At 35.6% G+C, this 13,702-nt stretch overlaps 1 protein-coding gene across 9 annotated transcripts in view; it reads left to right on the top strand.

The window, feature by feature from the left end:
- LOC107443911 (plexin-B) overlaps positions 1-13,702 on the top strand; it is a 251,761-nt gene that overhangs the window by 176,030 nt on the left and 62,029 nt on the right. For all 9 annotated transcript variants that reach the window (XM_087158423.1, XM_071182958.2, XM_043047550.3 and 6 more), the window contains 2 exons: positions 11,990-12,134; positions 12,209-12,368. In XM_087158423.1, the coding sequence (XP_087014549.1) occupies positions 11,990-12,134; positions 12,209-12,368 (305 nt within the window). The remainder of the gene's footprint in view (positions 1-11,989; positions 12,135-12,208; positions 12,369-13,702) is intronic.

Genomic DNA, 13,702 nt, shown 5'->3' with positions numbered 1-13,702 from the left:
GCTGAATACTCACTGAATATTTTTTAAATTACTTTAAATTGTTATTTAAATTTCAATTTTTAAAAATTATATAAAGACTATGATATTTTGATTTTTTATTTGTTTAAAATTAAGTGCTAAGTTGTTCAAACATATCCAATTTTATTTATACTTATTCAAACTGTAATATAAATGAGTTTCATACAGCTACGATAAAAACTCATGCGCAGGAAACATTTTGAAATATTGGAACATTTAGTAATTTAACTTGCGGATAAATTATTAAAAAAATTATAACTTTTCAACAAATTAATATTTTTGCTTCAAATTTTGGGAATATCTTTCTAAATGCTTTATTCACAATCTATGAAATTTTCATTAAAATTGGTTGATATTTAAAAAAAATCATTTTGAACCTGAAGTGTCCCCTTAAGTAATGTTAGATTTTGAAAAGCTCGCTTTTTTGGCAGTCCTATGAAAGCTATGCACCATCTTGCGTTAGTGTTAGCATATTATTCGAGCGGCAAGATTAATTTTACAAAGGTTAAAAGTCAGGTTAAAAGTTTGCATATATTATTGAAAAGGTAAGAAGTGTTTTATAGCGATTCTTTTTTCAAATTATTATGGATCAGACCACGTGTTACTTCCACTTAACACTACTATTTCACAATAATGGTTAAAATTATATACCCTTTATAATTTTAGCATTAATAAAATAATAGTATAAGCATACTGTCTTTTCACTATTTTTCTTATTACATCTTTATTAGTTATGGATCGAATGATAAATTTTAACTTTATTTCATAACCTCCATTCGACATAGCCGACCCGATTTTGTGTTTACAACTATTCCGTAGCCTTGTAATTTTGAATCCAATCGACCTACGAAATTGCAATTGAACAGTGTTATGTCTAACCTAAGCGGAAAAAGAGCAAAAGTCAAATATTATGAGTCAAATATCGAGCGCGAAATTTCAAATAGATAATTTTAATGTAAACCTTCATTTCAAAAATGCATGTATTTCACATAATATTTAATGAAATGTCGTATCATATGAAATTGTTCGAACACGGTTTTTCTTTTTTAAGATATTTTTTTTTAGTTATAATTAAAAATATTTGGAATCATATTATTTAAACTAAGTTCCTCTAAAAGAAACTGTTTTATGTCTTTTTAATGTACGATAAAAGAAGATTAATTAAGATTAAAACCGAGTCAATTAATAATTCAGTTTATAAATCTAGTATTTATTAAAGTTTTAGGCTTTGAGAAAAATCAGAAAAAAAGCGAGCTTGCTCTGAAAGAAATAATTCGATTTAATTATTCATAGTTCAAAAATTACTTCCATTACTTTAATTTAAAATTTCTAAAATTTAATAAGTGCAATAAAAATGCCGCATTTATTTTTAATGATGCACTCAGTATTGTTGGCAATTGAATTGTAATTTTAAATTGAATATTAAAACATTCTATTTCATATTGTCTACGATTCGGAAGCAATACCTCTTGGAACAAATTGGAAATTTGATCTGAAAACATTCTTTTATTTTTTAATTAAAATAATGATAAAACCGAGGCTCTTCAAATGGTTTATGAATCAAAGGAATTGTAACGATTTGATTCTAATCATCCCAATTCCTTGATGTTTCTTCTATTTTTAATACAGTAATGCATTTAACAGTATTGTTTGCAATACAATAGCTTTACAATTTTTAAATCAAAAGAAATTCGGTTCTCAAAATTCTTTTTATTTATTTCTGTTTCAGGAAAGGAACGTCTACAGTCCCTGGCCAAATTATTATGATTCTATGTAAAATCTTAAATATATTCTTTTTACGAGACTGTCTTGTACTTTTTTGCGTTCGTGTAATAATTGGTTAACAGTGTAATGCAATACGTTAAAAATAAATACAAATAGGAGTATGTAAAAAGAACCCATTGCATGTATGTTTAAATATAAAAGTATTGCTTACGAACTCGTGCAAATCATGTCGTTATTAAAACGCTACAGTGCGTCTATTAATTTGGTTCAATTATTATAGTATGCTAATGTAATACCTGATATAATAAATATTCTATAGTTGTATAATATATTGTCGAATTTATATTCTATGTTTTCTAATTTAACCAATTGATACTCGAACGTTAACAAGTCACATAAAAACAATAAAGTTGTAAAGTATCACCTCCTGATAATTAAGATTTTACGGGACTGTATAAATATAAAACATCTCCTGTTTTTTCAATCAAAGGAAATGTTTGATTCAAATCTCGTAATAAACAATCCGATTCAAATATTTTTGTTGCAGTTGTAACAGCAGTATAATGTAAATCAAATGATAAGCCACAGAATATATCCCAGTGTAATACTCGTTGTAAAAAACACCACGCTATTTATAAGTAAGGAATAAGATGTTTCTGTATATTCTAAATTTTTTTACATCGAGAGGGTTGTAGTTGTAATTAATTTACGTCGCACTGCAGCTGCGCAATGGGATATTGGCGACGGTGGAAAGCGTCCCTAAGGATGATCCGAAGATTACAATTTTGATCCTCTGCAGAGAAGATGGCCTGACGAACCTGCTCTCGAAGTCGAGTACTTCACGGTAGAGCAGTTTAACGAGGACCTATACCTTATACCCTCGGTCCCTACGCAGGCTGATCAAAGTAGTTACTCATCCGCACACTGACCTCTGCCTGTGATGCTTGACTTCGGTGTTTTATGGGCCTCGTTGTACTTTGGGTGGAGCTAACCCTCGTTACATGGAGAGGAAAACCTCTCACGGTTAGCCTGACGGCAAGGGGACCCATGATCTGCTGGGAACCGTGTCTTAACGGTCAGTGCACTGCTGGACTTGATCAAAAGGTGTGTAATTCCCTAATAAAATCTATAAAAGTAATATGTTCTGTGTGAATTAATAACAGTTTTTGAATTAAAGAAAATGTGACAATTTTTTAGTCGTCTTGTCGCAATTATTTTAACGCCATTGTAATTAATATATGAAAGTGCATAAAGAGCTGCTGATTTGAAAACGAAACTAATGATAACATTTTCAAGATTCTTTTAATATCTTTAAAAGCTATGTCTGTAGTATAATCGATTACCAGCTTTTGAATCAAAGGAAAGTCGACGATTGGATTCTAATTTTCTAAAATTCTTCTGAAAATATCTTCGTCTGCATAATCTTTTAACAATTTCTGAAATGGAATGTGACGGTTTTATTTTAATGACCACGATTCTTTAAATTTACTGTCTTTAAAAGCAATATGCACTTGTTTAAGAAATGAAGAGAATTCACAGACTTTGTCGATTGTCTCTAGAACTACTGGACCGATTTTAATGAAATTCCATGTGAACATGCATTGATACAATACAAAACAAGTCACCATTCAACTATTGTAATACACAAGCATGATCGTGCGTAACACTCATGGGAGGTATGAAATTGCCACAGGACAATTCGGGCCAATTGCCGTAAGAAATAATTAAAATATAATTACCTTATTTCAAGTATAAAATCGCGCTGCAAGGCCTGTATATCAATCTGTAAGAGAGGACCCTACCTCCTCTTTTTTTTTCTGCAACTGTATATTACAATAGTTGATTGGCTATTTGTTTTGTGGTGCATCAATGCATGCATGTATCAAATTTCATTCAAATTGGTCCATTAGTTCTAGAGATAATCGAACAAATCTAAAAATTCTCTTAATTTTTTACACCAGTGTAATTATATTATGGCTTTTAATAAAATAAAATTTGGCGATTAAAATAAAAGTTGGCGATTCCATTATAATTCTTTCAATTCCATTCCATGACAGCAGCATAGTTGGTAAACAGTTCTTGAATTGCAGGGAATGTTGACGATTCGATTCTAACCATTCTAAATTTTCTTTTTAATTCCGCGATAGCTCTTAATTAGAATAACTCTTGATATTTTTTTGTAAAATATTTCCTTCCACGCGACACGTGCGAGTAGAGGGAGCTAGCAAGTGATCGATTGCATTTTTAAAAGAAACGCATTAAGGCCCTCTCAGTTAATGCGCTTCCCCTTTTAATAACTGAGCGCAATTGAAGCCGCTAAAAGCCTTCTTTTCACTGCTGTCATCTTTGCCATTTTGACACACCGGAGAACCTTTTTACACGACGCTGCTTCTGCAATTAACCTTTTAGAATTATCAGACACTTAAAGATCGGTGTTAGGACTGATTTACATTTACTTTTCTGCATGTCGTCGGACAAATTAGATATTAGGTTGCTTAATTGAAGTCGTATCTTTTCTTCTTTTTTTTTTTCCTCGTTAAAAGCGAACTTGTTTCGTTAAAACTAATAAACAAGGATTTTCGGTAAAAGAATTGCAGATTAGAACAGTCAGTATTCCTCGTGATTGGAAATAGTGTCGTGTGCATTTTTTTTAGTTAACTTAATTTGTAGACGATTAAAATTGTAGAATTATTATTTCGAATATGGATGAGTGATAACAAGCAAAAAATCACCACAGTTAATTTAGTTTTACTTATATAAACCGCAAGAATATATACTAAAAATATATACTAAGAAATATATACTATAATATATAAAAATATATACTATAATATATAAAAATATATACTATAATATATAGAATCTATACTAAAAATATATATTAATAATATATACAGGGTGGTCCCGAATTCATGGTACAAACTTTAATGGTAGGTACAGGACATAGTAACAATGATTTATTGCATAGGAATGTATAGTCGCAAGTGACGCGGTGAGGCGTGAACAGGGGAAATAAAAGGAAAGAGAAATGGATTAATCGGTTGGTATCATTGCCGGTAGAGGTCAGTAGATGTCTAGCCGCCGTTGAAAATGATGCATCGCCGTAGGGAAAAGCGCCATTCACAATTGTGCTGCCGTAGACGATGGGTGACTTTACGTATGCAGAAAAAACAGACATGCATTACATGTACGGCCGTGCAAATGGTAACAGCAGAGCTGCGTTACGAATGTATCGCGTGGAGTATCCTGATCGACGAATGCCGGATCATACAATTTTTCAACGGTTACATCGTCAACTTTGTGAAACAGGTGCGTTCGACGTCAACAGACATGACGCTGGTCGATTTAGAGCTGCACGCACTCCAAGGCTGGAAGAAAGCATCTTGAACATTGTGGCTGATAGACCCGAGTCAAGCACAAAAACTGTTGCGCGTGACGTAGGTGTGAGTCATCAGACTGCATGCAGAGTGTTAAACGAAAATCGCTTCCATTTTCAGAAAGTACAAGCATTGAATCCGGCAGATTATCCTCTCTGCGTGAACTTCTGCCTGTGGGTGATGCAGCAATGTGCGTTGCAGCCGGATTTTGCAGGTGATGTGCTATTTACAGAGCGACATTTTCACGCGAGGGTGTCTTTAATGCGCACAATTCTCACGTGTGGGCAACCGATAATCCACATGCAACGCGTCCACATGCGTTTCGACAACGTTTCTGTATGATTGTGTGGGCTGGTATTGTGAACGACTTTTTGATTGGCCCATACTTACTGTCAGGGTCACGTGATGTAATAACACGCATTTTCTGATGTTGCGAGCTAAAAGCTTGATATTATAGATATGATTTGTTTCTATTTGTTTTGGTTTTTGGACAATGGATAAAAAAGGAATAATAAAAATGGTGAATTAGTTTTTGTAGAATTTTGCGTTATTTCTTTTGTAAAAGGTTACGACTGACAAATGTGCGGGAAGATCCCAATGGATTTCGAAATAAAAGATTGGTAGTTGTTTGTTCTATGAATTTCAAGTTGTTTGATGGAAGATAGTGAGTTATTTAGATTGTCTTGAAATTGGTTTAGGAAGTGGCATTTTTTTTTGTAAGAAGGTGCAGTTTAGAAAGTAGTAGGTGAAAAATGGCATTTTTAGAAAGAGCTTTAAAAGTAGATTTGAAGTGTTTGGCGGAAGAGTTAGGAGAAACGGCAACGGAAGACATGAGAGTTACCGAATTAAAGAAGATTATATTGGCAAGTACGGAGTACGAAGAGGAGTTTGTGAAGGAATTATTAAAAAGAATAGTTAGTGGAAGAGAAGAAATAAAGCGCCAACAAAAAGAAGATGAAATTAGGCGACAAGAATATGAAATTAAGCAACAGGAAAGGGAAGACGAATTAAAGCGGCGAGAACAGGAAAGGGAAGATGAATTAAAGAGGCGAGAACAGGAAAGGGAAGGTGAATTAAAGCGGCGAGAACAGGAAAGGGAAGATGAATTAAAGCGGCAAGAAAAGGAATATGAATTGGAGAGGTTGAAGATAGAAGCTTTATTGGTACATACTGGTACTATAGGAGAGACGAGCAGCTCTCGAAATGAAGAAGCAAGAGAACATGTACCTGGTGGATTGCAAAAATTAATGCGTACTTTTGATCCAAAAGAAGGTGATATAAGTTTTTATCTAATATTGTTTGAAAGACAAGCACGAAGAGTCCATATAAAAGAAGAAGATTGGGTAACGCATCTTGTTGGATTATTGCCTCTAGAAATGGCGAATTTAATTGCAAGGGAGCCTGAAGAAAAAGCAAATGATTATAAACATGTAAAATGTATGTTATTGAAAAGGTTTAAATTGAGCCCAGAAGCATTTAAAATAAAGTTTAAGAGACATTGTAAAGCGGCTGAGAGCACTTGGCGAGATTTTGGATTTGAATTGGCGAACTATTTTAACGAATGGGTTTCGGGACTAAAAATTAATGACTTCGACAGCCTGAAACAACTTGTCATTGTCGAACAGATAAAAGAACGAGTACCTGGAGACATACAAAATCATTTTATTGATGAGTGGAGTAGAATTTGCTCAGTTGACACACTTGCTGAGAAGTTAGATGAGTACGAGAATGCAAGGAAATATAACCAAACTACTAAATTCATTGCTTCTCAACCATATAGGAACTTATACCGGGAAAAACCAAACATGGTTAGTAGAAGATATCATACATTTGGTGAAGGATATAAACATGAGCATAACAACCATGGCAGAATTGATAAGCGGAGTTCTTCCCAAAATCCAGTCACATGTTTTAATTGTGGACGAGTAGGACACTTGGCACGATTTTGTCGAGATAATAAAGAGAGGAGAAGAAACATTGAAGGCAAAGTGGCCGAGGTTCAAGTATCGGAAGGGCAAGTATCCGAAGTTAAGGTACTCAGAAATGGAAATATCGAAAGCAAAGTAGTCACTGCAAGATTTAACGGTGAAGTCATGATAGGAAACAAAAAATGTAAAGGCGTTCAACCAAAAATAGCTGCCCTTAAGAAAGTTAGAATTTCATATAATGGAAATGAATACGAAGCTGTAGTAGATTCTGGTGCACAAATAAGTGTATTTAAAAACGATATAGTGGGTAAGGAAGTGGATTACAAAGGACATATAATACTACAACCTGCGTTTGGCGAAAGTCTAAAAGCTGAATTAAAAGAAGTGGAAATCGCTTTGGTAACGGAAGGATATATTACGCCTATAATTAAAACGATGATAGCAGCCGTCAATGGGTTAAATGCTGACATTTTGTTGGATGCTGAAACTTATGAGGCATTATTAGAACAAAAAAGAGTATACAATCCCAGTTTTACTGCTGCTATGAAGCTAAGATCAGATTCCCGAAAGGAGCAGTTATATATGAGTGCAAGTGACGGAGAAGAGCAGCAGGAGCCAACAGTAGGTGAATGCGGTGATAAAAAGAATGGAAATGAAACCGAACGATTCAAGATACAACAACAAAGTTGCGATACTCTCCAAGAAGCATGGAAATTGGGGAAGCAAAATAAAGGAGGGTATGTGATACAAAATAATATACTATGCCATGAAGAGCTGTTGGACGGGAATAGAATACAACAATTAGTAATTCCTGAAATTAGAAAAGGTAAAATACTAGAAATTGCCCACGAGTCAGTATTCGGAGCACATCTAGGAGCTCGTAAAACAATTCAAAGAATTAAATTTTCCTTTTATTGGCCAGGGATGGTCAAGGAAATTAAAGCTTATTGTAGCTCATGTCATGGGTGCCAAGGTAGAAGAGTTGTTCGTTCAGTAGACAAAATTCCGATAACACCTGTGTCACGTCCTGAACTTCCATTCCAAGTGGTGAACGTAGATCTAATTGGTCCTCTAGATCCAGTATCAGCACAAGGACATAAATATATCCTTTGTTTGATGGACCAACATTCAAGATGGCCTGAAGCAGTCCCGCTCAAATCGTTAACGGCAAGGAATACATGTGAAGCACTGCTCGAAATATTCTGTAGGACAGGAATTCCAGAAGTAATCGTGGTGGATAATGCGACAAATTTTACGGCAAGTTTAACGCAAGAGTTTTTGAAGGTTTTAGGAGCTTGTCCGCGATTTTCAACGCCATACCATCCGGAAGGGAACGGATTGATTGAAAGATGGAACCAAACTTTCAAAAATATGCTACATCACATTATTAGAGAAGTAGGAAGAAATTGGCATCGACACATACCATTTGTACTATGGGCTTATCGAGAAGTTCCAAATGCAACTACAGGAGTACCACCTTTTCTGCTAATGTACGGGAGAGAACCGAAAGGCCCGTTATCTATATTGAAGTCAATTTGGGCCGGAGATATGTTTTTACCTTTGAATATGAAAGGATCAGCGGAGGAATATTTAAAAGAGTTAAAAGGAAAATTAGAAATAGCAACCGAAAAGGCAAGGTTAACAAGTGATGTGCAACAAAGTAATTATGCCAAATATTACAATAGAAGGAAAAAATACCGGGAATTTGCGCCAGGAGATCAAGTACTTGTGCTAATGCATGATTCATCCAATTCATTATATGCCAGATGGATAGGTCCAGTAAAGGTAATTAGAAGAGTGAAACCGAATTCGTATTATTTGCAAATGCCTGAAGGAAATTTAAGATTATTGCATGTTAACAAAATGAGAGAATACAAAGCGAGAATTCAAACAGTTGGAGTTGTCTATGATATTGATGATGAATTTGGTGAAATATACGAAACACCAACTCTTCCTACAGATGTGGAAAGCTATGAAGCATTGAAAGGATTAAATTTGGATTACTTACCCAAAATGCAACAAAATCAATTGAAAGATCTTTTACATAGACGCAAAACGTTGTTTTCGGGGAAGATAAGGATAGCTAAAGTTGGGAAACATGCGATAAAGCTGAAAGCTGAGGAGGATACGATGAAACCAAAAACGTATAAGATACCAGAAAACTTAAAGGGGAAAGTGGATGCACAGATCAATGAATTGCTAGCGTTAGGACTGATTGAACCGGTGGTAAGTGAGATAGCACACCCGGTAGTATGTGTTCATAAGAAAGACGGAACAATCAGGTTATGCATTGATTTCAGAAGTTTGAATGCTCTTACCGTTCCGGATGCATATCCAATGCAAAATATGATGGAGTTGAATTTCTTAGTAGGAAAGAAGAAATTCATTACTGTGCTAGATATGTTGAAGGGATATTGGGCTATACCGATGGAGAACGGCAGCAAACACCTCACAGCATTCCGAACTCACCGAGGCCAGTACCAATGGAATGTATTACCCTTTGGATTAAGAAATGCTGCTGCAACCTACCAAAGAGCTATGTCTAAAGTGGTTCAGTCCATGTCTGATTTCACTTGTGCTTATATCGATGATTTAGCAGTATTTTCTGATACGTGGGAGGAACATTTGATTCATCTTGAAGAAGTTTTTAAGAGATTGGAATATTTTAATTTCTCCGTGAACTTGAGAAAGTGCGAATTTGCTAGACAAAAGGTTAAATACTTAGGACATATTATTGGTTCAGGTAAACATGCTCCTGACAAAGAACGAATAAGAGTAATACAGAAATTAGAGGCACCCAAAACCAAAAAACAACTGAGAAGTGCTTTGGGATTATGCAACTTTTACAGGCAGTATATTCCAAACTTCGCAAAGATTGCTCTTCCACTAACAGAGCTTACTAAAAAGAAAGTTCCTAATGAGATTCCTTGGAGCGAAGAAGCTGAGAAGGCATTCAAGGAATTGAAGACGTCGCTATGTAAGATCGCAGAGTTACAAGTCCCAGACATAGAGAAACCATACTACTTGCATACGGATGCATCTCAAAATGCGGTCGGATGTTGTTTAGGTCAGTTAGATGAAGAAGGAAATATTCGTCCCATAGCTTTCGGTAGCCAGAAGCTGAATTCAACTCAACAGAAATGGTCTACAATTGAAAGGGAAGCTTATGCTATTATTTGGGCTTTGCAGAGATTTGAAACCTTACTCTGTGGTGCTAAGATTATTTTATTAACTGATCATAATCCCCTAGTATTTCTGACGAGTGCGACACCCCAAAGCCCGAGGTTGCAGAGAGGGGCGTTAGCCATTCAACGCCATGATATTGAGGCAAGTCACATCAAAGGATCGAAACTTAGTAATGCAGATGCATTGTCCAGACTGTAAATATAAACTAAAATAAGACTCTGAACATTTTTTCCTATTATTATTATTAGGTGATTAAAGTAAATACCTAGTGTTAAGTTAAACCTAAGATTCAGTGAATATTTGGGTGAATGTGAAACATAGTTTGTTTATGTGTAAAGTGTGACCCTTAAACTATTTGCCATATTCGATCTTTGGATCTAATATGACTCTGGGGGGAAGGTGTCAGGGTCACGTGATGTAATAACACGCATTTTCTGATGTTGCGAGCTAAAAGCTTGATATTATAGATATGATTTGTTTCTATTTGTTTTGGTTTTTGGACAATGGATAAAAAAGGAATAATAAAAATGGTGAATTAGTTTTTGTAGAATTTTGCGTTATTTCTTTTGTAAAAGGTTACGACTGACACTTACTACCCACGCGACTCAGTGGCGGAAGCTATCTTATTTTTCTGAAAGAAGTGTTACCACAACTGCTGCATGATGTTCCGATCGCCATTCGTAACCGCATGTGGTTTCAGCACGATGGGGCGCCAGCACACTTCAGCATTGATGTACGGAATTACCTGAATGCCACGTTTGGTGCTCGATGGATTGGGCGTGGTGGACCAATCCCTTGGCCACCCCGATCTCCCGACTTATCGAGCCTCGATTACTTTTTATGGGGGCATCTAAAGCATCTTGTTTATGAGACTCCAGTTGACTCAGATGAGGATCTCGTCGCTCGCATATCTGTAACTGCTGCAGGTGTGCGTGAAATACCAGGCTCTTTGAACGTGTACGCCAATCGATCCACCGACGCTATCAAGCATGTATCGCTTCTGGTGGACGCAATTTTGAACACTTACTGTAAACATGACACTTGTCAACAACGCTTTCCATAAAATCTTTGTTTTTCCTTTCGGCCGTTATTTCTCCTGTTTACGCCTCACCGCGTCACTTGCGACTATACATTCCTATACAATAAATCATTGTTACAATGTCCTGTACCCACCATTAAAGTTTGTACCATGAATTCGGGACCACCCTGTATACTAAAAATAATATTTTTAAAATATCAAAATGAAAAAAAAATTCGATATTTCGAAAATGTTTTTTTTTCTTCAGTATTTGAAACTTCATAGTTTTCTCTAATTTTGCATCAGTCCCGCAGTGGACTGATCGCAAAGACACGGTTCTCAGCAGATCACTGAAGTCAAGCATCAACGGCTGCGGTCAATAAGCGGGTGGGTGACCTCTTTGATCAGCCTGCTGCGTGGTATTGATCTTCGTTAAACTGTTCTACTGCTAGAGTTCGCGCGCAGGTCGTCGGGCTACTAAAGCGGGACAGCCATCAATTATAGCATTGAATGAAATTGTGATGGCATGTCTTCGGATCATCCTCAATGATGTTTCCCAGACCGTCGCCAATAGATAGCCCTTTGTGCAGCTCTAGTGCAGGTAATACGAGGTAAAAAGTGTATTTGTACCAAAATAATTTTTGTATTTGTACAAATTTTTTTTATTGAACTTTGTACTGTTTCACTTTCACGAGAAATTTATTCCGAGATGAAGAAAAAAATTGTTCATGTTGTAGGTGTACAGTAAAGACTGCCTGTCAGAATTCCACTCTGAGTACAGTAGATGCCAGTAGTCCCCGTTGGTTGTCTCTCAACACTCAGCAATGTATAGATTTCCAAGCTATCCGGCCAGAGCACCTCCCCCGCAATACTGTCTCAGTTGTAAGTATATCGCATCGTATAAAATCTTGGTAGTTTTTTTTTTCTGGAAAATATGCTCTCAATTTTAATTGTAGGTGGAATTAGTGATAAATCAACTGCCGCAACTGCCCTTCGGTGCAAAATACATGTGCGTCTTTGGTCGCAGCACACCCGTCCAGGCTACAGTCACAGACCAAGGACTAGCTTGCCTTGCTCCCGTCCTGGCCGAAAGACCTCCCATACCCACGGGTAAAGGTAAGCTCATCTATTACATTTATGAAACACGTTATTTCATGCGAACTAAATCAAGGGATCGTAGCCTTTTTACAAAGTGCTTATTTTCGATTTTCGTTTTTTTTTTTTTTTTTTTTTTCAAATCCCTTAAAGGTGCTTTTTTTATCGGGTGTTTTTAAAAAGTGCTTAAAGGTGCTTATTTTTGATTTTCGTTGGCTTTTTTTTTCATTGGGTGCTTTTAAAAAGTGCTGTAAGGCGCTTATTTTCGATTTTCGTTTCTGAAAAGCCTTTAAAAGGGCTTCTTTTTATTAGGTGTTTTTAAAAAGTGCTTAATTTTCCCTATTCCAAAATGAGATTTTTTTTTTTACTATGTTCGCTACATATTATGCAAAAGCGTGCTTTTCACATTGATCTAATCAATATTTTCATAATTCATTCAACTACAATCCATTTCGGCCTATTATCGGTCCATAGCGTATGAAACGCCAATCATTTTACAGGTTTAATGAAATAGTGGCGAGTCCGCATGGTGAGCTGGATTCATTGCCTTCTCATGTGCAACTCTGCTGCATTTTCCAAGATATTCTCCATTTCAAGCTTCATTTTCCACCCTCTGATATCGAACTGAAAAGTCTCTTGATTATTTTTTAAAGGCAAACATAATCAATAAAATAGTTCTTTCTCTGAAACTAGTTATTTTATCGCGATCAAGTCGTTAAAAACCGCTGGATTGTAAGTTAGCCACCGCTAGCCAAATGACGGAAATGCGCTATGTCACAATGTTACGGCTAACCGAATGTCAAAAATGTGTCGTTTTTATATTCAGGAGTTTGTCCAGGCATTTTGTGAAAGGTCCGTTTTTGTAAAATTGTGAAAAAATGACTCGTAATTTGTGAATAAAAAATAAACGTTAAGTCACATTCTTTCAAACAGGGTCCTGCTTTTGTGAATGTGTGCAAATAGGGTCCTGTTATTGCAAAAAAAATTTTCATGGAGTTTTTAAATTGTAAAGACGCACAAGATTGACCTCAAGACTGTAAAATTATAATAAAAGGAAATTGAATTTTCAAAAATAAACAGCAATTGCTGCTACTAAATTAGGGATGCAACATACAAATATTTGGTATTTAACCTATACTGCTGAACGCAAAATATTAATTTCGGACGAATAAAGGAAGAAGCGTCTGCCGAAGACAAAACTTACTTAGTTTACATCCATCTTTCTTGTTTTCTGCCCTGGGAAGGGTTTATTCGATTAACAAAACAATAATAAAGATAAACAAATTTGTGAAGGGCCCGATTAAAAGATAAATTATTTAGGTAAGGGTCCGTTTTTAAGTTAAAATATTTTGTGA

This window comes from Parasteatoda tepidariorum, chromosome 2 (assembly GCF_982258835.1).
Source record: "Parasteatoda tepidariorum strain Cologne lab strain chromosome 2, Ptep-v5.0, whole genome shotgun sequence".
NCBI classification, from domain to species: Eukaryota; Metazoa; Arthropoda; class Arachnida; order Araneae; family Theridiidae; genus Parasteatoda; species Parasteatoda tepidariorum.
This window is presented reverse-complemented; position numbering and strand designations above follow the sequence as displayed.